Consider the following 24,519-nt stretch of genomic DNA (forward strand, 5'->3'; position numbering starts at 1 on the left):
CATATCACAGAGGGGTTAATTGCAGCCCTATTATAAAGGGCTTAATAATTAGTAGTACAATTTTAGGAATTCTTACAGAATCATCACTAGGAATTAAGAAGTCATCTATAGCATCACTACAAGATAGTGCATCTTCATTGATCTAAAGACAATTTGCCCAATATTGTGGATCAATGCCCAGTGATCATTAGATTAATTTTACAAGGGCAGGTAAGGCATATCTAATCTGCAAGAATCAATCCTGAGATGAGATCTGAAAGCCTTGCAATTCAGAATTATCCATCACAGCCATGCAAAATGATGTTGCCATTTCTAGGACAGTCCCCTGCATGACTTTAGTCTTTCCTAGATGACTCCTGAAAGATATCACCAATTATTCCTTATCAAGTTGAAGTAAGACTAAGCAATTCCCCTATATGGAAGCTGGATGAGGAAACTCAGTAGGAGGAAAGGTCTCTAAAGTAGTCAAAAGAGTCAGAAACAGCCCTTGCTTCCACTGGTAAGACACTCATGAGACGGCCAAGCTATATAACTGTAACATATATGCAGAGGGCCTAGGTCAGTCCTATGTGGGCTCCTAGTTGGCAGTTCAGTCTGTGAGCCTCTATGAGCCCAGGTTGGCTGATTCTATGGGATTTCTTGTGGGGTCCTTGACTCCTATTGATCTTATAATCTTCCTTCTTTTTACAGACTTTGCTGAGCTCTACTAATATTTGGCTGTTAGTTTTTGTATCTGTTTTTATCAGTTGTGGGTGAAGCTCCTCTCATAACAGTAGGTCTAGGCACAACTCTATGAGTATAGCAGAATATAATTAGGAGTCATTTTAATCCTAGGTTTTGGGTTATCTAGCCTCTGAGTCCTGGACTCCAGGCAGTGTCAGTGGTAGGCTCCCTCTCACAGCATGGGCCTTAAGCTGGACTAGTTGGTTGGCTAATCCCACAATTTCTGTGCTACTTTTACCCTAGTGTATCTTTTAGTCAGGACAAAAACTGTAGGGCAGAGATTTTATGGCAGAGTTGGTGTCCTAATCCCTTCACTGGAAGTCTTGCATTGTTACAGGAGATGGCCAGTTTAGGCTTTGTATCCCCCATTGCTAGGAGTCTTATCCAGGCCACCCTCATAGATGCTTGGGCATTTCCATTGCTCTAGGTTTCTAGCTTGACTCAGAGATGACCCACACCCACTGATTCCAGTTGTCTCTCCCAGTACTCTCTTTTTCAGGCCTCCCTTCCACTTGATCCCTCTTGTTCCCACAGCACCCACCCATCAATCATACCACACCCTGCATCCACACAAGATGCCTGTTTTATTTCTCCTTCACAGAGAGATCCATGCTTTGGCCCTTTGGCCCCTTGTTATTTGGCTTCTCTAGATCTGTGGATTGTAGCGTGCTTATCTTTAACTTTACAACTAATATATACTTATAAGTGAGTACATGCCATGTTTATTTTTATGAGTCTGCCTTAGCTCTAGTTTGCCTGAAAACTTCATTGTGTCATTGTTTTCAGGCAAACTAGAGCCAAGTTACACTCTATTGTGTAAATGTACCACATTTTCTTTATCTATTCTTCTGTTAAGGAACATCTAGGTTGTTTCCAGTTTCTGGCTATATTGAATAAAACTGCTAAGAACATAATTGAGTAAGTGTTCTTGTGGTATGTTGGAGTGTCTTTTGGGTATATGCCAAAGAGTGGCATAGCTGGGTCTTAGGGTAGATTGATTCTCAATTTTCTGAAAAACCAATGTATTGATTTTCAAAGTAGCTGTACATGTTTGTACTCCCTCCAGAAATGGAGGAGTGTCCCTCTTGTTCTACATCCTCACCACCATAAGCTTTCACTTGTGTTTTTGGTTCTAACCATTCCGATAGATTTGCATGTCTGTTGGCTAAGGATGTTGAACATTAGATTGGTGTACCATTTTTTAATTTTTTTATTTTCTATATTCTTTGTTTACATTCCAAATGATTTCCCCTTTCCCAGTTCCCCCCTCTCCATAAGTCCCATAAGCCCTCTTCCCTCTGCCCATTCCCCAATCACCCTGCTCCCATTTCTCTGTCCTGGTACTCCCCTACAATGCTGGATCAAGCCTTTCCAGGACCAGGGCCCACTCCTTCCTTCTTTTTGTGAATTATTTGATATGTTAATTGCGTCTTGAGTACTCAGAGCCTCTGGGCTAATTAATATCCACTTATCAGTAACTGCATTCCATGTGTGTTCTTTTGTGATTGGGTTATCTCACTTAGGATGATATTTTCCAGTTCCAACCATTTGCCTAAGAATTTCATGAATTCATTGTTTTTAATTGCTGAGTAGTATTCCATTGTGTAAATATACCACATTTTCTGTATCCATTCCTCCATTGAGGGACATCTGGGTTCTTTCCAGCTTCTGGCTATTATAAATAAGGCTGCTATCAACATAATGGAGCATATGTCCTTATTGCATGCCAGGGAATCCTCTGGGTATATGCCCAGGAGTGGTATAACAGGGTCTTCTGGAAGTGTCACGCCCAGTTTTCTGAGGAACCACCAGACTGATTTCTAGAGTGGTTGTACCAGCTTGCAATCCTACCAGCAGTGGAAGAGTGTTCCTCTTTCTCTACATCCTCACCAACACCTGCTGTCTCCTGAGTTTTTAATCTTAGCCATTCTGACTGGTGTGAGGTGAAATCTCAGGGTTGTTTTGATTTGTATTTCCCTAATGACTAATGATTTGAACATTTCTTAAGGTGCTTCTCAGCCATTTGAAATTCTTTAGGTGAAAATTCTTTGTTTAGCTTTGTACCCCATTTTTAATAGGATTATTTGGCTCTCTGGAGTCTAACTTCTTGAGTTCTTTGTATATATTGGATATTAGCCCTCTGTCGGATATAGGGTTGGTGAAGATCTTTTTCCGATGTTGGTTGCCATTTTGTCATTTTGACAGTGTTCTTTGCCTTACAGAAACTTTGTAATTTTATGAGGTCCCATTTGTCAATTCTTGATCTTAGAGCATAAACTATTGGTGTTCTGTTCAGGAAATTTTCCCCTGTGCCCATGTGCTCAAGGCTCTTCCCAAGTTTCTTTTCTATTAGTTTCAGTGTTTCTGGTTTTATATGGAAGTCCTTGATCTACTTGGAGTTGAGTTTCAGTTCTTTTTAGAGAACCATTTTTCAAATTGTATTATTTGGTTTGTTGATGTCTAGTTTCTTGAGTTCTTTATATACTTTTGAAAATACTATCACCTCTATATCAGATGTGAGGTTAGAGATGATCTTTTCCCATTGTGCAGGCTCCTGCTATGTCCTATTGATGGAGTCCTTTGCCTTACAGAAGCTTTTCAGTTTTAGGAGTTCCCATTTATTAACTGGATTATGAAAGAACTAACATCATCAGCACATTAATCTATTGATGAGTTCATAGGCACATGAGCTTTTAGGAAGTAGTGTCTAGTTAAAAGACATAGGTTCTTAGGAGCATGGACTTGAAGGATCTTGTCCATATACCTCTTCTACTCTCTCTGCTCTCTGAGGGCCATGAGATGATCAACTATTTTACACATGCATTTCTACTCTAATACCTCTGCCTTGCCACAGGCATGAAAGCAATAGAGCCAGATGAGCAACGATTGGCCATCACTAAACTAGTTTTAGTATGATTGAATAATGTTAAACTTACAGGGCCACAGATGCTTTATTCACAGAAGATGCCCATGCCACCAAACTGACTCTTCCAAAGGAAAGAGGATCCAATGGCTTGAGTGTCAGTAACTTTTGACTTCCAAATTACTGGCATAGTTGTTCTTTTCCTGGAGTCTATTTTAATACAATGGTATTGTGTCAGAAAATCTTCTATTGTACATACAATTTCCTGAGCCAGTATTTAATCTTTGTTATCCATACTTGGATATTTAAGCAGGTAACAAACCAATTTAGTCTATTATTTTTCTATTCTAGCCAAGCATCACTTTCCTATAGAACCTCTATTCTTCTTTATGATGCAGTGAACTATCAGACTCCATAGGACTTTTATATTTCACTAGAGAAGTTCAAGTTAAATGTTTTATTTTTAATACTTTTCTTTATTCTTTGTAGACCTCCACAGCATTTATTCATGAGTTTGTGAACTGAACAATATAAGCCTTGTCCAATTCTAACTAGTCAAGAGTGTTAAGTTGAGAGGCCAAACCTACTCCATCTTGGGACCAGCCTCCATCTTAAAGAAAAAAAAAGCCTGAGAACTTGACCTGCATCAGAACTCAGCCTACACCCAAGAACCAGTAATGATCATACAGCTTGTCCTTGCCCACAGTTAGGCCCTAGCTACTTCCTATCGATAGTCAATCAAACATTAGTCTGATCATTTCATATGTACTTTCAGACTTTTTGTGACTGTACAAGATCTTGCTTCAGAGCACCTACCTCTCAGCTTAGAATAGACATTCAGTTAGATGATTGCTAGGATAGACCCCTAGCCCCATACTTCCACTTCCTATAAAACTTCATCCTGCTAAGAGATAGAGGCTGCTCTGCTTTCCCTTCCCATCCTGCTGTGTCGGGGTTGGGTCAGAGGAGAGCCCAAGCCTGAGTTTATAATAAAGAGAACCTAACATTATTACATGGGGAATGGTTCCTTGCTGGTCTTCTTGGAATCATGAGCACTTCCTGGCACAATAGAGTGAGTTCTTGAAGAGGATTTAAAAGTACTATAGTTTACAGTGATGGAGAATTGCTGCTGGTTTCTTTGTTTTCCTCAAGAATTGATGAACTTGTTATCTAGGACCAGAGACCATGGTTATGTCTAGATTTTCATGGTTCTAAAGAAACTCTAAATAAAGATTACTCTCTAAATATTTATGCTGTAATGTTACAATTGGCAGATGATACTATAGAAATTGAACCATTTAATTGTCTCAAAAGAAAGAGGCAAGTCAGTTTTTCACAGGAATATCTTTCTATTTTTTAAATGTGAACAATCAAAGAAACTTCTACATTCTGGTTTCTCTACACTGTAGGCTTGCCTTGCAGAATATCATACTATTTTGTTACTGATGACTGTCTTTGCATCCATGTCATCGATAAACTGAGGCAGGCAGCCCTTGGTGGTCAATGCTAAGAGATGATAATAGGTGTGTATTTAGATACCTACAGGGGCTGTTGTTAAAGGCAGACAGTGATTAGAGAAATTACCTAGCAGACTTTTTTCTGAGGGAATAAAGCTTAGTTTACTGGGGCTGGTACTCCCTTGGCCAGCAGAAAACCTATAAACTCTTTTAACTACTAGGGGCTGTCAAGAAAGAGAAAATTCACACACAGACACAGACACAGGCACACGCACACACACACACACACACACACACACACACACACTGAATGCATGAAACAAAAGGCAGAGTCTAATAACTCATACGCACAAACATACATGCATACAGACATATAGACAGATATATACATATTCACACATAGAATGGTGAGAACAAAGCTCTAGCAAGCACTTTCCAAACATTTCATATAGAAACACATAAATACATACATACATACATATGATTGGTGGATGGAGCAAGCTCCAACATGAACACAGACAAGCTATACATACATACATACATACATACATACATACATACATACATACACACATATAGTTGATGGGTGAAAAGAACGATAAAGCCGCCCTCATTCACACAAACCTTACACATATGCATACATACATATGGTTGATGGATGGAGGGAACCAACCCTCCACTCACACAAACCTTATAAACACACGTAGTTGATGGATGCTCCAACCCTCATACTTTATTCTTTCTTCTATAGCTTATATATAATATACCAACAACACCTTTCAAGTGGTATAAAATTATAATGGAATTATGTTTTAGTTTTCTTCTAGTGAATGGTTGTGAAAAAATGTGTTTTTCAATACTATGATAAGAAATAACATTATGTAGTACAGGTAAAGAAAACAAATTATTCCCCAAAACCCACATGCATTCATAACTTAGCAACTTGCTATAGATTAATGAAGTGTATGTAAACACTTGAATTTTTTTCCCTTGGTTCCTTTCTTTTTTTTTATTTGATATATTTTTTATTTACATTTCAAATGATTTCCCCTTTTCTAGCCCCCCACTCCCTGACAGTCCTGTAAGCCCCCTTCTCTCCCCCTGTCCTCCCACCCACCCCTTCCCACTTCCCTGTTCTGGTTTTGCCGAATACTGCTTCACTGAGTCTTTCCAGAACAAGGGGCCACTCTTCCTTTCTTCTTGTACCTCATTTGATGTGTAGATTTTGTTTTGGGTATTCCAGTCTTCTAGGTTAATATCCACTTATTAGTGAGTGCATACCATGATTCACCTTTTGAGTCAGGGTTACCTCACTTAGTATGATGTTCTCTAGCTCCATCCATTTGCCTAAGAATTTCATGAATTCATTGTTTCTAATGGCTGAATAGTACTCCATTGTGTAGATATACCACATTTTTTGCATCCACACTTCTGTTGAGGGACACCTGGGTTCTTTCCAGCATCTGGCAATTATAAATAGGGCTGCTATGAACATAGTAGAGCATGTATCCTTATTACATGGTGGGGAATCCTCTGTGTATATGCCCAGGAGTGGTATAGCAGGATCTTCTGGAAGTGAGGTGCCCAGTTTTCGGAGGAACTGCCAGACTGATTTCCAGAGTGGTTGTACCAATTTGCAACCCCACCAGCAGTGGAGGAGTGTTCCTCTTTCTCCACACCCTCTCCAACACCTGCTGTCTCCTGAAATTTTAATCTTAGCCATTCTGACTGGTGTAAGGTTAAATCTCAGGGTTGTTTTGATTTGCATTTCCCTAATGACTAATGAAGTTGAGCATTTTTTAAGATGCTTCTTCCGCCATCTGAAGTTCTTCAGGTGAGAATTCTTTGTTTAACTCTCTACCCCATTTTTTAATAGGGTTGTTTGGTTTTCTGGAGTCTAACGTCTTGAGTTCTTTATATATATTAGATATTAGCCCTCTATCTGATGTAGGATTGGTGAAGAACTTTTCCCAATTTGTTGGTTGCCGATTTGTCCTCTTGATGGTGTGCTTTGCTTTACAGAAACTTTGTAAGATATTCCATGACAAAACCAACTTTACCCAATATCTATCCACAAACCCAGCCCTACAAAGTGTAATAGGAGGAAAACACCAATACAAGGAGGGAAACTTCACCCTGGAAAAAGCAAGATAGTAACCTTTCATCAAACCTAAAAGAAGTGAACCAATCAAATTTAAAAAATAACGTCAAAAATGACAGGAAGTAACAATCACTATTCCTTAATATCTCTTAACATCAATGGACTCAATGCCCTAATAAAAAGACATAGACTAACTGACTGGATACGTAAACAGGACCCTACATTTTGCTGCTTACAGGAAACACAGCTAAGGGTCAAAGACAAACACTACCTTAGAGTAAAAGGCTGGAAGACAATTTTGCAAGCAAATGGTCTCAGGAAACAAGCTGGAATAGCCATTTTAATATCAGATAAAATTGACTTTCAACCCAAAGTCATCAAAAGAGACTCTGAGGGACACTTCCTGGTGGTCAAAGGAAAAATACAACAAGAAGAACTCTCAATCCTGAACATCTATGCTCCAAATGCAAGGGCACCCTCTTTCATAAAAGAAACTTTATTAAAGCTCAAAGCACACATTGCACCTAACACAATAATTGTGGTTGACTTCAACACTGCACTTTCCTCAATGGACCGATCAGGAAAACAGAAACTAAACAGGGACACAATGAAACTAATTGAAGCTTTGGACCAATTAGATTTAACAGATATATATATATATATATATATAAAACATTCTATCCTAAAGCAAAAGAATATACCTTTTTCTCAGCACCTCATGGTACCTTCTCTAAAATCGACCATATAATTGGTCACAAGACAGACCTCAACAAATATAAGAAGATCGAACTAATCCCATGCCTCCTATCAGATCACTATGGAGTAAAAGTGGTCTTCAATAGCACCAAAAACAACAGAAAACCCACATACACGTGGAAACTGAACAATATTCTACTCAATGATACCTTGGTCAAGGAAGAAATAAAGAAAGAAATTAAAGACTTTTTAGAACACAACATACCCAAATCTATGGGACACAATGAAAGCAGTGCTAAGAGGAAAACTCATAGCCCTGAGTGCCTCCAAAAAGAAAATGGAAAGAGCATACATTACCAGCTTAATGACACACCTGAAAGCCCTGGAACAAAAAGAAGCAATTTCACCCAGGAGGAGTAGAAGACAGGAAATCATCAAACTCAGGGCTGAAATCAATCAAGTAGAAACAAAGAGAACCATACAAAGAATCAACAAAACCAGGAGCTGGTTCTTTGAGAAAATCAACAAGATAAATAAACCCTTAGCCAGACTGACCAAAGTGCACAGAGAAAGTATCCAAATTAACAAACTTAGAAATGAAAAGGGAGATATAACAACGGAAACTGAGGAAATCCAAAAAATCATCAGACCCTACTACAAGAGCCTGCACTCAACACAACTGGAGAATCTGGAGGAAATGGACAATTTCCTTGACAGATACCAAATACCAAAATTAAATCAGGACCAAATAGATCATCTAAACAGTCCTATAATGCCTAAAGAAATAGAAGGAGTCATAGAAAGTCTTCCAACCAAAAAAAGCACAGGACCAGATGGTTTCAGTGCAGAATTCTATCAGACCTTCAAAAAAGAGTTAACACCAATTCTCTTCAAACTATTCCACAAAATAGAAACAGAAGGAACACTACCCAATTCCTTCTGTGAAGCCACAATTACGCTGATACCAAAACCACACAAAGATCCAACAAAGAAAGAGAACTTCATACCAATTTCCCTTATGAACATCGATGCAAAAATACTCAATAAAATTCTTGCCAACCAAATCCAAGAACACATCAAAACGATCATCCACCATGATCAAGTAGGCTTTATCCCGGGTATGCAGGGTTGGTTCAATATACAGAAATCCATCAATGCAATCCACTACATAAACAAACTCAAAGAAAAAAACCACATGGTCATTTCATTGGATGCTGAAAAAGCATTTGACAAAATTCAGCATCCTTTCATGCTTCAAGTCTTGGAAAGAACAGGAATTCAAGGCCCATACCTAAACATAGTAAAAGCAATATACAGCAAACCGGTAGCCAGCATCAAACTAAATGGAGAGAAACTTGAAGCAATCCCACTAAAATCAGGGACTAGACAGGGCTACCCCCTCTTTCCTTATCTTTTCAATATTGTACTTGAGGTACTAGCTCGGGCAATTCGACAACATAAGGAGGTCAAAGGGATACAAATTGGAAAGGAAGAAGTTAAACTATCATTATTTGCAGATGACATGATTGTCTACCTAAGTGACCAAAAAAACTCCACTAGAGAACTCCTACAGCTGATAAACAACTTCAGCAAAGTGGCAGGGTATAAAATCAACTCAAGCAAATCAGTGGCCTTCCTAAACTCAAAGGATAAGCAGGCTGAGAAAGAAATTAGGGAAATGACCCCCTTCACAATAGCCACAAACAGTATAAAGTACCTTGGGGTGACTCTTACCAAACATGTGAAAGATCTATATGACAAGAACTTCAAGACTCTGAAGAAGGAAATGGAAGAAGACCTCAAAAAATGGGAAAACCTCCCATGCTCATGGATCGGTAGAATCAATATAGTTAAAATGGCCATTTTGCCAAAAGCAATATACAGATTCAATACAATACCCATCAAAATCCCAACTCAATTCTTCACAGAGTTAGAAAGAGCAATTATCAAATTCATCTGGAATAACAAAAAACACAGGATAGCTAAAACTATTCTCAGCAACAAAAGAAATTCTAGGGGAATCAGTATCCCTGACCTCAAGCAATACTACAGAGCAATAGTGTTAAAAACTGCATGGTATTGGTACAGTGACAGGCAGGAGGATCAATGGAACAGGATTGAAGATCCAGAAATGAACCCACACACCTATGGCCACTTGATCCTCGACAAAGAGGCTGAAAACATCCAATGGAAAAAAGATAGCCTTTTCAACAAATGGTGCTGGTTCAACTGGAGGTCAGCATGCAGAAGAATGCGAATTGATCCATTCTTGTCTCCTTGTACTAAGCTCAAATCCAAATGGATCAAGGACCTCCACATAAAGCCAGACACTCTGAAGCTAATAGAAAAGAAACTGGGGAAGACCCTTGAGGACATCGGTACAGGGAGAACGTTTCTGAACAGAACACCAATAGCGTATGCTCTAAGAGCAAGAATTGACAAATGGGACCTCATAAGGTTACAGAGTTTCTGTAAACACTTGAATTTTAAAGCCATTCCTTTTGCATGGCCCTTGGGCGTTTGCTTTTTGCATCCTGTATGTACTTGGACAGTGATAATTTCCTTCATAAGTTATGCTACTAGATGAAAGGATTTCATGGTCCTAGTGTTTGTCATGTGATTAAGCATGGCTGCTGCACACTATTCAAATGCTTTCCCCAAAGTATCTCTGAGTGCATGTAATTATGCCTGAGTCATATGATCTGTATATGCATACTACAGTTCGCTCAAGTTGATCTTCTTATGGTTCCTCAATAAACTTATAGTCTCCTCCTCCTCATCCTCTTCCTCCTCCTCCTCCTCCTTCCTCTTCTTCTTCATTGAAATATTTCAAAAATTAATTAATTTTACTATATAGTGTGCATGGGTGTTTTGCCTGTATATACTTCTGGGTACCAAATGCACTCTTCAGGATCCCAGAAGAGCACATCAGATCTCCTGGGACTGGAATTAAACACAGCTGTGAACCACTATGTGGGTGCTGATAATCAAATCCTGGTCCTCTACAAGAGTAATAAGTGCTTTGAAACACTGAGTCATCTGGATAGCTCCCATTTTCTTCTTTTTGATGGTTGTAGAATTGATTAATCCATTGCTGTCATTCACCTCTACTGCCTTCCTCTAAAGGGAATTTTACTAAAAATGAGTATATAAATGTTAACTTGTCTTAGTATCTTAACTTACTATTGACAACTAATAATGAGGTTAAAGGAGGGGAAGGGTTGAGAGCAGAGACTCTGGACACTATCTGTGCCCAAATCTCAGGTTTTAACTTCCTAGTCAATCTTGGGAAAGTTTTCCAATTTATTTTCCCTGTCTACAGAACTTGCAAAGAACAATACTTGCATCATAGGCTATCACAGGAAATGAGAAGGGAAATTTCTGAAAAGCTTCAAGACACAATTTACATGTGGAGTTTACTACTCAAAGTTGATGACCTTGAGTGGATGCCCTGTAAATGAGGAGAGATCAAATTTTAAAAAGCCCCTTTGAGGTTAAAGTCTAAACTTTCTTTTTACCTGTAATACTGCCTGTAGATTTCTTTCACATATAGTCAGTTTACTTCCTGGACACATAAACACTCAAGTCAAAAACCTTCTGGAAGCCCACCTTCAGCTCCTGAGTCCTAAGGGCATATACCATAGGATTGAGAGATGGGGGGATGACAATATGCAGCACATTGAGGAGAACAGGGATGAGGGGAACCCTTCTTCCTGCTAGGTGAGTGACAGATAGTATAACAATAGCTGTGTAGTAAAACATAATGAGGATGAGGTGGGAGCTGCAGGTACTGAGGGCCTTAGATATTGCCTCAGTGGAGTTCAGCCTCAGCACTGAGCGAATAATCAAAGCATAAGAAGCATAGACCAGAATCATGTCAGTTCCAAGTATTAACCAGGCCAGTGCCAACTGGTAGAACCTGTTAACAGTGATATCATCACAGGCCAGACTAATGACCCCCAAGTTAGAGCAAAGGCAGTGGTCTATTTCATTCCTGGAGCAGTACTGTCTCTGGGCAGCCAGTACAGGCACTGGGATGGTTAACAGGCCATTCCTGAGCAGCATGGACAGTGTGGCTTTGGTTACAAAAGCTTCAGTGACTATGGAAGGATACTGGAGGGGATAACAAATGGCCACATATCTATCTATTGCCATGCATAGGAAGATGCCTGACTCCATGCCCATAAAAGCATGTATAGCATAGATCTGAGCAAAACATGCAGAGAGGCTGATGGTCTTGGCATCAAACCACAAGATGGCCAGGATCTTGGGCATGCTGGTGGTAGCCAAGCCAATATCTACTGTGGCCAAGATACCAAGAAACTGATACATTGGCTGATGCAGGTTAGGCTCACAGTAGATGGTGATCAAGATGAGGAGGTTAGCACCAAGAGCTACAATGTAAAGCAGAACCATAGGTAAGGACAACCAGATCTGGAACTGATGAATGCCTGGGAACCCCAGTAAAATGAACTCAGACACTTGGAACTCAGAGCTGTTGGTTTCATGCAGAGCTGTAAGCATTTCATGGAGTGTCTGTTCTCAGCATCTGCCTGTAAATTGAAGAAAAATAAAAAAATATTCATGGTTATCTAGGCTTAAGGTAGTGATATTGGTCTCACCCATTATGTTGTGGTCTTTTGAACATACTGAATTCTCAATAAGTCTTTTAGAAAAAAATGCAGCTGGAAGAAAAAACTCAAACATTGATTGTTTTTGTTATCTTTTCCGTAATTTCCTTATGGTGGTCTTTACAAGCTATAAAATATCTATTTAATCATATATATTTAAAACATATATATTGAAACAGTATATATGATTGACACAAGTAACATATATAGAATCAATGATGAGAAATTTTTATCAATATTGCGTTTTTATCGCTATTAATTCTTAATGATTGAGTTTTTGGTTTATAGCATAACTAGTATATGAAATTGAATTTTTTATTAACCAAAGGTACATAAACATATTAATTTTCAAAAATCAAGCATAGATTTTTTGCTTTCTCATCAAATGATTATTATCCCTTTTTTTTGCGTACACTGAAGACACAAGTAGGCACACATGTGTATGTACATGGAAACACTCACACATAGCACAATTCCATTCTGGGTCTCTACTGTTTATATTTCTGATTATTGTTCTATAAAGATCAGTAAGTTTAATGCTCATTAAATTTCATTCCTTTCTCTGTTCCCTTCAATTTGTATTCCCATTCATCCACTCATTTTATAGATTAACTTCAGAGATTCTGTGTAAATTCATAAAATAATCATATTTTCTTAAAAGATCTCAAGATATTAATAAGTATAAGAACATCACAGCACAATTTTTGCAGTTACATATGGATAAAATTTTGGAATAAATGAGGCACTTTTGCATCAAGTTTTTCACTCATATAGATAATTTCTTCTATTATCTATATCTTTTTATATTGGCCTTAGAAATTTGCCCTGCGGTGCTCTGGTGAGTCCAGCCCTGCAGAGCAGAGGATCCAGCCCTGAGGCCTCTGGTGGGAGCCTTCAGGCCTCAGCTTCGGGATTGGGAACAGCCTGGGCCATGGCACCCAGTCTCCAGGCAGTGCAGGAGGTCAGCTGTGCACCAGGGGACCAGCTGCAAAGAGGAAGCTTGCACTGGTGAGTCCAGCATTGACAACAAGACCAACTAACACCAGTGAGAACTAAATGGCAAAAGGCAAACATAGGAACGTTACTAACAGAAATCAAGGCAATATGGCAGCATCTGAACCCATTTCTCCATTAGCAGCGAGTCCTGGATACCCCCAACACTCCAGGAAAACAAGATTTGGATTTAAAATCACTGGTCATGATGCTGTTACAGGATCATATGAAGGACATAAATAAATCTCTTAAAGAAATTTAGGAGAAAATGGATCAAAAGTTAGAAGCCCTTACAAGGGAAACACAAAATCATTGAAAGAAATTCAGGAGAATTCAGAAGCCAATAAGGAGAAAACACAAAAATCACTTAAACAAATACAGGAGAACTTTGGTCAACAGGCTGAGGTCATGAAAGAGGAAACACAAAAATCTCTTAAAGAATTACAGGAAAACACAAACAAGCAAGTGAAAGAGCTAAGCAAAACCATCCAGGATCTAAAATCAGAAGTAGAAACAACTAAGAAATGTCAAAGGGAGACAACTTTGGAGATAGAAAACCTTGGGAAGAAATCAGGGGACATAGATGCAAATATCAACAACAGAATACAAGAGATAGAAGAAAGAATCTCAGATGCTGAAGATACCATAGAAACCATAGACTCAACAGTTAAAGAAAATGCAAAATGCAAAAAGCTTGTAACCCAAAACATCCAGGAAATCCAGGACACAATGAGAAGACCAAACCTAAGAATTATAGGCATAGATGAGAGTGAAGATTTACAACTTAAAGGGCTAGCAAATATCTTCAATAAAATTATGAAAGAAAACTTCCCTAACCTAAAGAGAGATATGCCCATGAATATACAGGAAGCCTACAGAACTCCAAACAGACTGGACAAGAACAGGAATACCTCCTGTCACATCATACTCAAAACCCCAAATATACTAAACAAAGAAAGAATATTAAAGGCAGTAAGAGAAAAAGGGCAAGTAACATATAAAGGAAGACCTATCAGAATCACACCAGATTTCTCACCAGAGACTATGAAAGCTAGGAGATCCTGGGCAGATCTCATGCAGACTCTAAGAGAACACAAATACCAGCCAAAACTACTATACCCAGCAAAACTATCAATCACCATAGATAGAGAAACTAAGATATTCCATGACAAAACCAAGTTTACCCAATATCTTTCCACAAACGCAGCCCTATAAAGGATAATAGGAGGAAAACACCAATACAAGGAGGGAAACTTCACCCTGGAATAAGCAAGATAGTAACCTTCTTTTAGCAAACCCAAAAGAAGATAACCAATCAAATTTAAAAAATAACATCAAAAAATGACAGGAAGTAACAATCACTATTCTTTAATATCTCTTAACATCAATGGTCTCAATGCCCCAATAAAAAGACATAGACTAACAGACTGGATAATGAAACAGGACCCTACATTTTGCTGCATTCAGGAAACAGCTCAGTGTCAAAGAGAAAAACTACCTTAGAGTAAAAGGCTGGAAGACAATTTTACAAGCAAATGGTGTCAGGAATATAGCTGGAGTAGCCATTCTAATTTCAGATAAAATTGACTTTCAACCTAATGTCATCAAAAGAGACACAGAAGGACACTTTTTTTGCTGGTCAAAGGAAAAGTCTACCAAGAAGAACTCTCAATTCTGAACATCTATGTGCCAAATGCAAGGGCACCCTCATTCATAAAAGAAACTTTACTAAAGCTCAAAGCACACATTGCACCTAACACAATAATTGTGGGGGACTTCAACACTACACTCTCCTCAAAGGACCGATCAGGAAAACAGAAACTAAACAGGGACAGAGTAAAACTAATTGAAGCTTTGGACCAATTGCATTTAACTGATATTTATAGAACATTTCACCCTAAAGCAAAAGAATAACCTTTTTCTCAGCACCTCATGGTACCATCTCCAAAATTGGCTATATAATTGGTCACAAGACAGACCTCAACAAATACAAGATGATCGAACTAATCCCATGCCTCCTATCAGATCACTATGGAGTAAGAGTAACAAAAACAACAGAAAGCCCACATACACATGGAGGTTGCACAATAATCTACTCAATGACACCTCGGGCAAAGAAGAAATAAAGCAAGAAATCAGAGACTTTTTAGAATTTAATGAAATAGAAGGCACAACATACCCAAATCTTTGGGACACAATGAAAGCAGTGCTAAGAGGAAACATCATAGCCCTGAGTGCCTCCAAGAAGAATCAGGAGAGAGCATACACTAGCAGCTTAATGGCACACATGAAAGCTCTGTAATAAAAAGAAGTTAATTCACCCAGGAGAAGAAGAAGACAGGAAATCATCAAACTCAGGGCTGAAATCAATCAAGTGGAAACAAAGAGAACCATACAAAGAATCAACAAATCCAGGAGCTGGTTCTTTGAGAAAATCAACAAGATAGATAAACCCTTAGCCAGACTAAACAAAGGGCACAGAGACAGTATCAAAATTAACAACATTAGAAATGAAAAGGGGGATATTACAACAGAAACTGAGGAAATTTAAAAAATCATCAGATCCTACTACAAAAGTCTATACTCAACACAACTGGAGAATCTGGAGGAAATGGACAATTTCCTAGACAGCTACCAAATACAAAAATTAAATCAGGATCAAATAGATCATCCCATAAACAGTCCCATAATCCCTAAAGAAATAGAAGGGGTCATAGAAAGTCTTCCAACCAAAAAAAGCACAGGACCTGATGGTTTCAGTGCAGAATTCTATCAGACCTTCAGAGAAGACGTAACACCAATACTCTTCAAACTATTCCACAAAATAGAAACAGAAGGAACACTACCCAACTCCTTCTACGAAGCCACAATTGACGCTGATATAACCACACAAAGATCCAACAAAGAAAGAGAACTTCAGACCAATTTCCCTTATGAATATCGATGCAAAAATACTCAATAAAATTCTTGCTAAATCAAAACAACCCTAAGATTTCATCTTACACCAGTCAGAATGGCTTAGATTAAAAATTCAGGAGACAGCAGGTGTTGGAGAGGGTGTGGAGAAAGAGGAACACTCCTCCACTGCTGGTGGGGTTGCAAATTGGTACAACCACTCTGGAAAGCAGTCTGGCGGTTCCTCCGAAAACTGGGCACCTCACTTCCAGAAGATACTGCTATACCACTCCTGGGCATATACCCAGAAGACTCCCCACCATGTAATAAGGATACATGTTCTACTATGTTCATAGCAGCCCTATTTATAATTGCCAGATGCTGGAAAGAACCCAGGTATCCCTCAACAGAAGAGTGGATGCAAAAAATGTGGTATATCTACACAATGGAGTACTATTCAGACATTAGAAACAATGAATTCATGAAATTATTAGGCAAATGGATGGAGCTAGAGAATATCATACTAAGTGAGGTAACCCAGACTCAAAAGGTGAATCATGGTATGCACTCACTATTAAGTGGATATTAACCTAGAAAACTGGAATACCCAAAACATAATCCACACATCAAATGAGGTACAAGAAGAAGGGAGGAGTGGCCCCTGGTTCTGGAAAGACTCAGTGAAACAGTACTCAGCAAAACCAGAACGGGGAAGTGGGAAGGGGTGGGTGGGAGGACAGGGGAAGAGAAGGGGGCTTACGGGACTTTTGGGGAGTGGGGGGGCTAGAAAAGGGGAAGTCATTTGAAATGTAAATAAATTATATCGAATAAAAAAAAAATTCTTGCTAACCGAATCTAAGAACACATCAAAATGATCATCCACCATGATCAAGTAGGCTTTATCCCAGGGATGCAGGGTTGTTTGAATATACGGAAATCCATCAAAGCAATCCACTACATAAACAAACTCAAAGAAAAAAACCACATGGTCATTTCATTGGATGCTGAAAAAGCATTTGACAAAATTCAGCATTCTTTCATGCTTAAAGTCTTGGAAAGAACAGGAATTCAAGACCCATACCTAAACATAGTAAAAGCAATATACAGCAAACCAGTAGCCAGCATCAAACTAAATGGAGAGAAACTTGAAGCAATCCCACTAAAATCAGGGACTAGACAAAGTTGCCTCCTCTCTCCTTATCTTTTCAATATTGTACTTGAGGTACTAGCTAGGGCAATTAGACAACATAAGGAGGTCAAGGGGATACAAATTGGAAAGGAAGAAGTCAAACTATCACTATTTGCAGATGATATGATAGTCTACCTAAGTGACCCAAAAAACTCCACCAGAGAACTTCTACAGATGATAAACAACTTCAGCAAAGTGGCAGTTTATAAAATCAACTCAAGCAAAGCAGTAGCCTTCCTATACTCAAAGGATAAGCAGTCTGAGAAAGAAGTTAGGGAAATGACACTCTTCACAATAGCCACAAACAATATAAAGTACCTTGGTGTGACTCTGACCAAACAAGTGAAACATCTCTATGACAAGAACTTTAAGTCTCTGAAGAAGGAAATGGAAGAAGACCTCAGAAAATGAAAAAATCACCCATGCTCATGCATTGGCAGGATCAATATAGCTAAAATGGCCATTTTGCCAAAAGCAATATACAGATTCAACGCAATACCATCAAAATCCCAACTCAATTCTTCACAGAGTTAGAAAGAGCAATTCTCAAATTCACCTGGAATAACAAAAAAACCCAGGATAGCTAAATCTATTCTCAGCAACAAAAGAAATTATGGGGGGAATCAGTATCCCTGACCTCAAGCAATACTACAGAGCAATAGTATTAAAAACTGCATGGTGTTGGTACAGTGACAGGCAGGCAGATCAATGGAATAGGATGGAAGATCCAGAAATGAACCCACACACCTATGGCCACTTGATCCTCGACAAAGGGGCTGAAAACATCCAGTGGATAAAAGATAGCCTTTTCAACAAATGGTGCTGGTTCAACTGGAGATCAGCATGCAGAAGAATGTGAATTGATTCATCCTTATCTCCTTGTACTAAGCTCAACTCCAAATGGATCAAGGACCTCCACATAAAACCAGATTCTCTGAAGCTAATAGAAAAGAAACTGGGGAAGACCCTTGAGGACATTGGTACAGGGGGAAAGTTTCTGAACAGAACACCAATAGCTTATGCTCTAAGATCAAGAATTGACAAATGGGACCTCATAAAATTACAAAGTTTCTGTAAGGCAAAGGATAACATCAAAAGGACAAATCGGCAACCAACAAATTGGGAAAAGATCTTCACCAACCCTACATTAGATAGAGGGCTAATATCCAATATATACCAAGAACTCAAGAAGTTAGACCCAAGAAAACCAAATAACCCTATTAAAAATGGGGTACAAAGAATTTTCACCTAAAGAACTTCAGATGGCTGAGAAGCATCTTAAAAAAATGCTCAACTTCACTAGTCATTAGGGAAATACAAATCAATACAACCCTGAGATTTCACCTTACACCAGTCTGAAAGGCTAAAATTAAAAATTCAGAAGACAGCAGGTGGTGGTGAGGATGTGGAGAAAGAGAAACACTCCTCTGCTGCTGGTGGGGTTGCAAACTGGTACAACCACTTTGGAAATCAGTCTGGCGGTTCCTCCGAACCATCAACCATCACCGTCACTGTCACCAATTGTGGAAGCCAGAGATGAGATCTGTAGTCAGAGACCAGGCTTGAACTACGGGGCAGGGACTCTGTCACCTCACCACTCAGAGAACAGGACTGGATTATAAAGCAGGGACTCTGTTTTTTCCCCTCTGAACCTGCAGGCCCTTCCCTGACTTACTTACCCCTTCAGGAGGGTGTGAAGAGCCTCCCTGTTACAGGACTCTGCAGTAGCTGCTGCTTTCCAAGCTACAGTACCTGTGTTCAGCCCACCATCCTGAATACATCCCTTCTCTTATTCCACTCACCTTGAGTCTTCTGGGGATTTAGTGTAACTCCCCAAGTTGCCTGCTTCTGAGTTGCTGATTCTCCGGCCTTTCTTACTTTATTCTCAGGAGTCCAATGCTTCACAGGTTGTCATGGGAATAAGACTGAAGTGCTCTCTGGTAAGTACCCCTGGTCCCAGGAGCAAGCAACCTAACAGACTACTTTTCACTCCAGATTCCTCAGGGCATTAATCCACTTCAGTTTCATCAATCTATTTCCCAGTTATAGGGAGATTTTAGTATATTTAACCATCCCTGCATTCCTGGGATGAAGCCTACTTTATCATGGTGAATGAGGATTTTGATATGTTCTTGGATTTTGTTTGTAAGAATTTTATTGAGTATTTTTGCATTGATAAATGAAATTGGCCTGAAGTTCTCTTTCTTTGTTGGGTGTTTGGGTAGCTTAGGTATCAGAATAACTGTGATGTTATAGAAAGAATTAAGTGTTGTTCCTTCTGTTTCTATTTTGTGGAATCGTTTGAGCAGTACACCTATTAGTTCTTCTTTGAAGGTCTGAAAGAATTATGCACTAAAACCATCTGGCCCTGGGCTTTTTTTGGTTGGGAGGTTTTTAATGATTGCTTCTATTTTATTAGGGGTTATGGGACTGTTTAGATAGTTTACCTGATCCTGATTTAACTTTGGTATATGATATCTGTCTAGAGAATCATTTGTTTCATCTAGACTTTTCCAGTTTTGTAGAGTATAGGCTTTTGCAGTAAGATTTGATGATTCTTTGAATTTTCTTAGCTTCTGTTGTTTTGTCTTCCTTTTCATTTTTGATTTTGTTCGTTTTGGCTAAAGGTTTATCTATCTTATTGATTTTCTTAAGTGCCAACTCTTGGTTTTGTTTTCTTTGCATGGTTCTCTTTGTTTCTATTTGGCAGATTTCAGCCCTGAGTTTGACTATTTCCTGCCATTTACTCCTCTTGGATGTGTTTGGTTCTTTTTGTTCTAGAGCTTTCAGGTTCTAATGTAGGATGCCTACAATTTCTTTATGAAGGTATTTAGTGCTATGAATTTTCCTCTTAGTACTGCTTTCATTCTGTCCCATAAATTTAGATATGCTGTCACTTCATTTTCATGGATATCTACAAATTCTTTAATTTTTAAAATTTCTTTTCCCCTGACCAATTTATCTTTGAGTAGAGAGTTGTTCAGTTTCCATGAGTGTATGGGTTTTTTTGTTGTTTTTATTCTGTTCTGTTGTTGAAGTACAGCATTAGTCTGATGTATGGATAGATTATTTCAATGTTCTTGAATCTGTTGAGGGTTGTGTTGTGTCTGGTTATATGGTCAGTTTTGGAGAAGGTACCATAGAATGCTGGGAAGAACGAAAATGAGAAAGATACTCAGATGGAGACAAAAGAATTAAGACTAGATCCCACCATGTCACTGTGAAATGAAATTTAAGAAAGTCCATTAAAGTCATTAGAAACCTTAGCTTACTTGGTTACTATATAACAAACACCAGCAGACAGTAGCCACACAAGAATATGAAGATTTTGGATGGTATCCCATAGATATGCTAGATTTAAAAAAAATTAAGGAAGCCATCATTTCATGTGGTTTGTATTCACCATATGTGGATCAGATAGTATATTTTTTGGGTGACAAAATAGAATAATTTCCTAAGATTGGAAAGATATGACAAAAGCAATATAAAAGCTGGTCCTCAGTGGTGATCAGCATGGATCATGGTAGAAGGCATAAAATAAGGAGATAGAACAGAGACTTAGGTCCAGAAGTATCAATATTTCCCAAGATCATTTACTAGATAAAACAATATGCTTAAGTACAAATTCAGGTATAATATTTGGATACCTGTAGGAGACCATTGGAGTCAGACATGTTGTTCTCTGGCCTGAGGCAAGTCAAGGTGGGTGCATTGGTCACGGGAAGTGGTCTGGTCAGTCTGCAACTGTTGCTGCTGACTGTACCCTGAGCTCTTGATGAGACACAGTGTGCTGACGTATACTTTAGATTAGATTCTCTGCAAGGTCACGTTGTTGTTTTTCTTCACTGGTTCCTACCACATCCTGTTTTACTTTTCGCTGCCAAATGTTTTACCATATAACGGCTAATGTGAACCTGCATTAAACGAGACTTGATCAGAATCCTGTCTTGTCTCAATTTTTCGCGCCTCTTGAGCCTTAGGTCCTCACTCCACCCCTCAGGAACCTGTTCGAGAATCCGCAGGTGGGTTCAGATCCCGAACGAGGGATCTGAAGTACGGTGGATTGCGTGAAGGATTTCTGAGAAAGCCAGGCCGCGTGGACTAAAGTGAAAGAAAGTAAGTAAAGTAATTGCTAACCCGGCAATTTCTTTTGTGTCATAAGTCATGGGGCAAGAAATAAGTCAGCAGGAAATGTATATGAGACAGTTAAAGGAAACTCTTCAGACGCGAGGAGGAAGGGTTAAAATTAAGGATTTAAGAAAAATTTTTTGATTTTGTTAAGGAAACGTGTCCTTGGTTTCCCGATGAAGTTACAATTGATCCAAAGCATTGGAAGCGAGTAGGAGACGCTTTTCAAGATTATTATAGAGTTATGGGACCTGATAAAGTTCCTGTAATAGCCTTTTCCTGTTGGAGTCTAATTAACGACTTTTTGAAGAATCCGTCTGTTTTAGTCTTAGCGGCTGTGGCAGAGGGTCAGAAATTATTACAGAAAAAAAAAGGTCCGTTTCTGACTCGAAAAAAGATTTAGATTTAATTAGTTTAGATAGTGATGATGAGGCGGTCATGAAGAGCCAGTCTAAGTCTGAGGAATCATAAAAGGAAGCTGAGAAAAAGAAAGCAAAACAAAATATTTACCCTGATTTAAACGAATTGGAGGTTAGTCTTAAGGAAGAGCTCTCACAAATGTCAAAGGGTAAAAATGAAGATAATGTTAGAAGGAATGTTGGCACCAGGGAAGGCAAGCAGAAGATTTCTGACATTAATAAGACAAAGAAGACAGTTGCTGAGACCATTAAGGACTCTGAAACCTCAAAAGAAAGTGATTTAGACCCAGGAAATGCAGAGGAGTTAGAAGAGGCTTTTAGATATCATAATGAAGATTGTCTGCCTTTTAATCGGCCGCCTCCTTATAGACCTCATGGGCCGGTGGTGGGAGCTGTAGATTTTCATAAAGAACTCCGTCAACAAAATCAGCAGCTCCGTATGCAGATCCAATTAGAAAAGGAGAATCAGGCATTACTTAAAGAATTATATGATCTTTACAAAGGTAATGCTGCTAGCAAGGAACCAGAACAGAAGGGTGCAGCTCAAACCGCTAAGAATAGACATCAGAATCGCCTAGTTTTCCCAGTCGTGGAGACTTCAGCCAGATGGCACAGCAGTCCGAGAGGTTCATGGATTCAATTTCAAATTCATAAAGGAATTAAAAGCTGCAGTGCCTCAATATGGTTTCAGTGCTCCTTTTACTATGGTCCTTTTAGAGAGTAGCACAGCTGAATGGCTCACACCTCAAGATTGGTATACTTTGGTTAAGGCTGTCTTGAGTAGGGGTGATTTTCTTCTTTGGAAATCAGAATATTATGATGCATGTAAGGAAACAGCTAAACGTAACATACAGGCTAATAATGGATGGACATTTGATGCTTTAGTCGGAGAAGGTCGCTTTGATCAGAACGCTCAAGGTTCTGACTTTGACTTTATGCTCAAATTCAATTAGCAGCTCTAAAGCATGGAGAAAACTGCCGCCAAGGGAGAATCTGGCTCTTCTCTCAGTGGTATTAAGCAAGGTCCTGATGAGCCTTTTCAAGAATTTGTCAATCGACTTTTGACAACAGCTTCTAGGATTTTTGGCAATCCAGAGGCTGGGATAGATTATGTCAAGCAATTGGCTTTTGAGAATGCTAATGCAGCCTGTTAAGCAGCTATTAGGTCTTGTAAAAAAAACTGATCTCAGTGGATACATTTCGCCTCTGTGCAGACATTGGTCCATCTTTTCATCAGGGCATTGCTGTAGCTACTGCTCTCAAGGATATGACTATCCATGAGTGGTTTGAACTCTAACAAAAGAAGTCAGGTAAAGGGTATTTTAAATGTGGCCTTGAAGGACATTTTGCTCGAAATTGTCCAGGAAACAATAATATTCAGAAAGGGCCACATGTGCCTGGGCTTTGTCCTAGATGCCACCATGGTAATCACTGGAGAAATGGATGTCACTCTAAGAGAGATGATAAAGGCACTCCTTTAGTGCCTCATGAAAATGGGAGCAGGGGCCCTGGGCCCCGAATCCTACCAAGCAAGTTTATGGGGCCACTCTGAACAGAAATCCATTTGTGACCTCAAAAGAGCAACCACAGGAAACACAAGATTGGACCTCTGTGCCTCCTCCTACTCAGTACTAACCCCAGAAATGGGACCTCAGGCTTTGTCTACAGAAATCTTTGGCCCTTTAAAAGAAGGAGTTTTTGGTCTCATCTTAGGTAGAAGTAGCTTCATCATAAAGGGATTGCAGGTGTTTCCTGGAGTCATTGACCAAGGCTATAAAGGAAAAATTAAAATTATGTTCACTGCTACTAAAGACATAATAACTATTAATGCTGGTCAGCGGGTTGCACAGTTATTACTGTTGCCTTTACTACCCTCAGAACATAAACATGTTAATCCCACCCAAGGCTGTGGAGGATCTGGATCCTCAGATGTTCATTGGGTTACTCAAATTAGATTGGAAAAGCCTCTACTAAATATCTGGATTAATGGAAAAAGATTTTCTGGGCTTATTGACACTGGAGCTGATGTTACAGTAATAAAGGATCTGAATGGCCCTCTTCTTGGCCTTTGACACCAACTATTACTCACCTTAAAGGTATTGATCAGAGTCAAAATCCTCATCAGAGTGCAGAGTTATTGGTATGGAGAGATGCTGAGGGAAATCAGGGATCCATTCAACCATATGTATCTGATGGACTGCCCATTAATCTTTGGGGAAGAGATCTGTTATCTCAACTGGGTATTATTATGAGAAGTCCCAATGATGTAGTTACAGCTCAGGTGCTTAAAACAGCATTTGTTCCTGGAAAAGGACTTAGCAAGGACCAGAAAGGGATTACTGAGCCTATTTTTCCCTCAGGTCAAACTGATACCAAAGGACTTGAAGATAATACTGCTATTTAGATGTTCCTTCATCTTCTGCT

At 39.1% G+C, this 24,519-nt stretch overlaps 1 protein-coding gene across 1 annotated transcript; it reads right to left on the reverse strand.

Annotated features, from left to right (window-relative positions):
• Positions 1-11,398: 11,398 nt before the first annotated feature.
• On the reverse strand, positions 11,399-12,367 carry LOC127680448 (olfactory receptor 688-like). The gene has a single exon (XM_052175899.1). It carries the CDS (start codon positions 12,362-12,364, stop codon positions 11,399-11,401), a length of 966 nt encoding a protein of 321 aa, XP_052031859.1. The 5' UTR covers positions 12,365-12,367.
• Positions 12,368-24,519: the final 12,152 nt, after the last annotated feature.

The sequence above is a fragment of the Apodemus sylvaticus genome, chromosome 1, assembly GCF_947179515.1.
Source record: "Apodemus sylvaticus chromosome 1, mApoSyl1.1, whole genome shotgun sequence".
NCBI lineage: Eukaryota > Metazoa > Chordata > Mammalia > Rodentia > Muridae > Apodemus > Apodemus sylvaticus.

Coding starts and splice junctions, on each gene's coding strand:
- LOC127680448 (XM_052175899.1), bottom strand. CDS start 12,364: ATGCTTACAGCTCTGCATGAAACCAACAGCTCTGAGTTCCAAGTGTCT.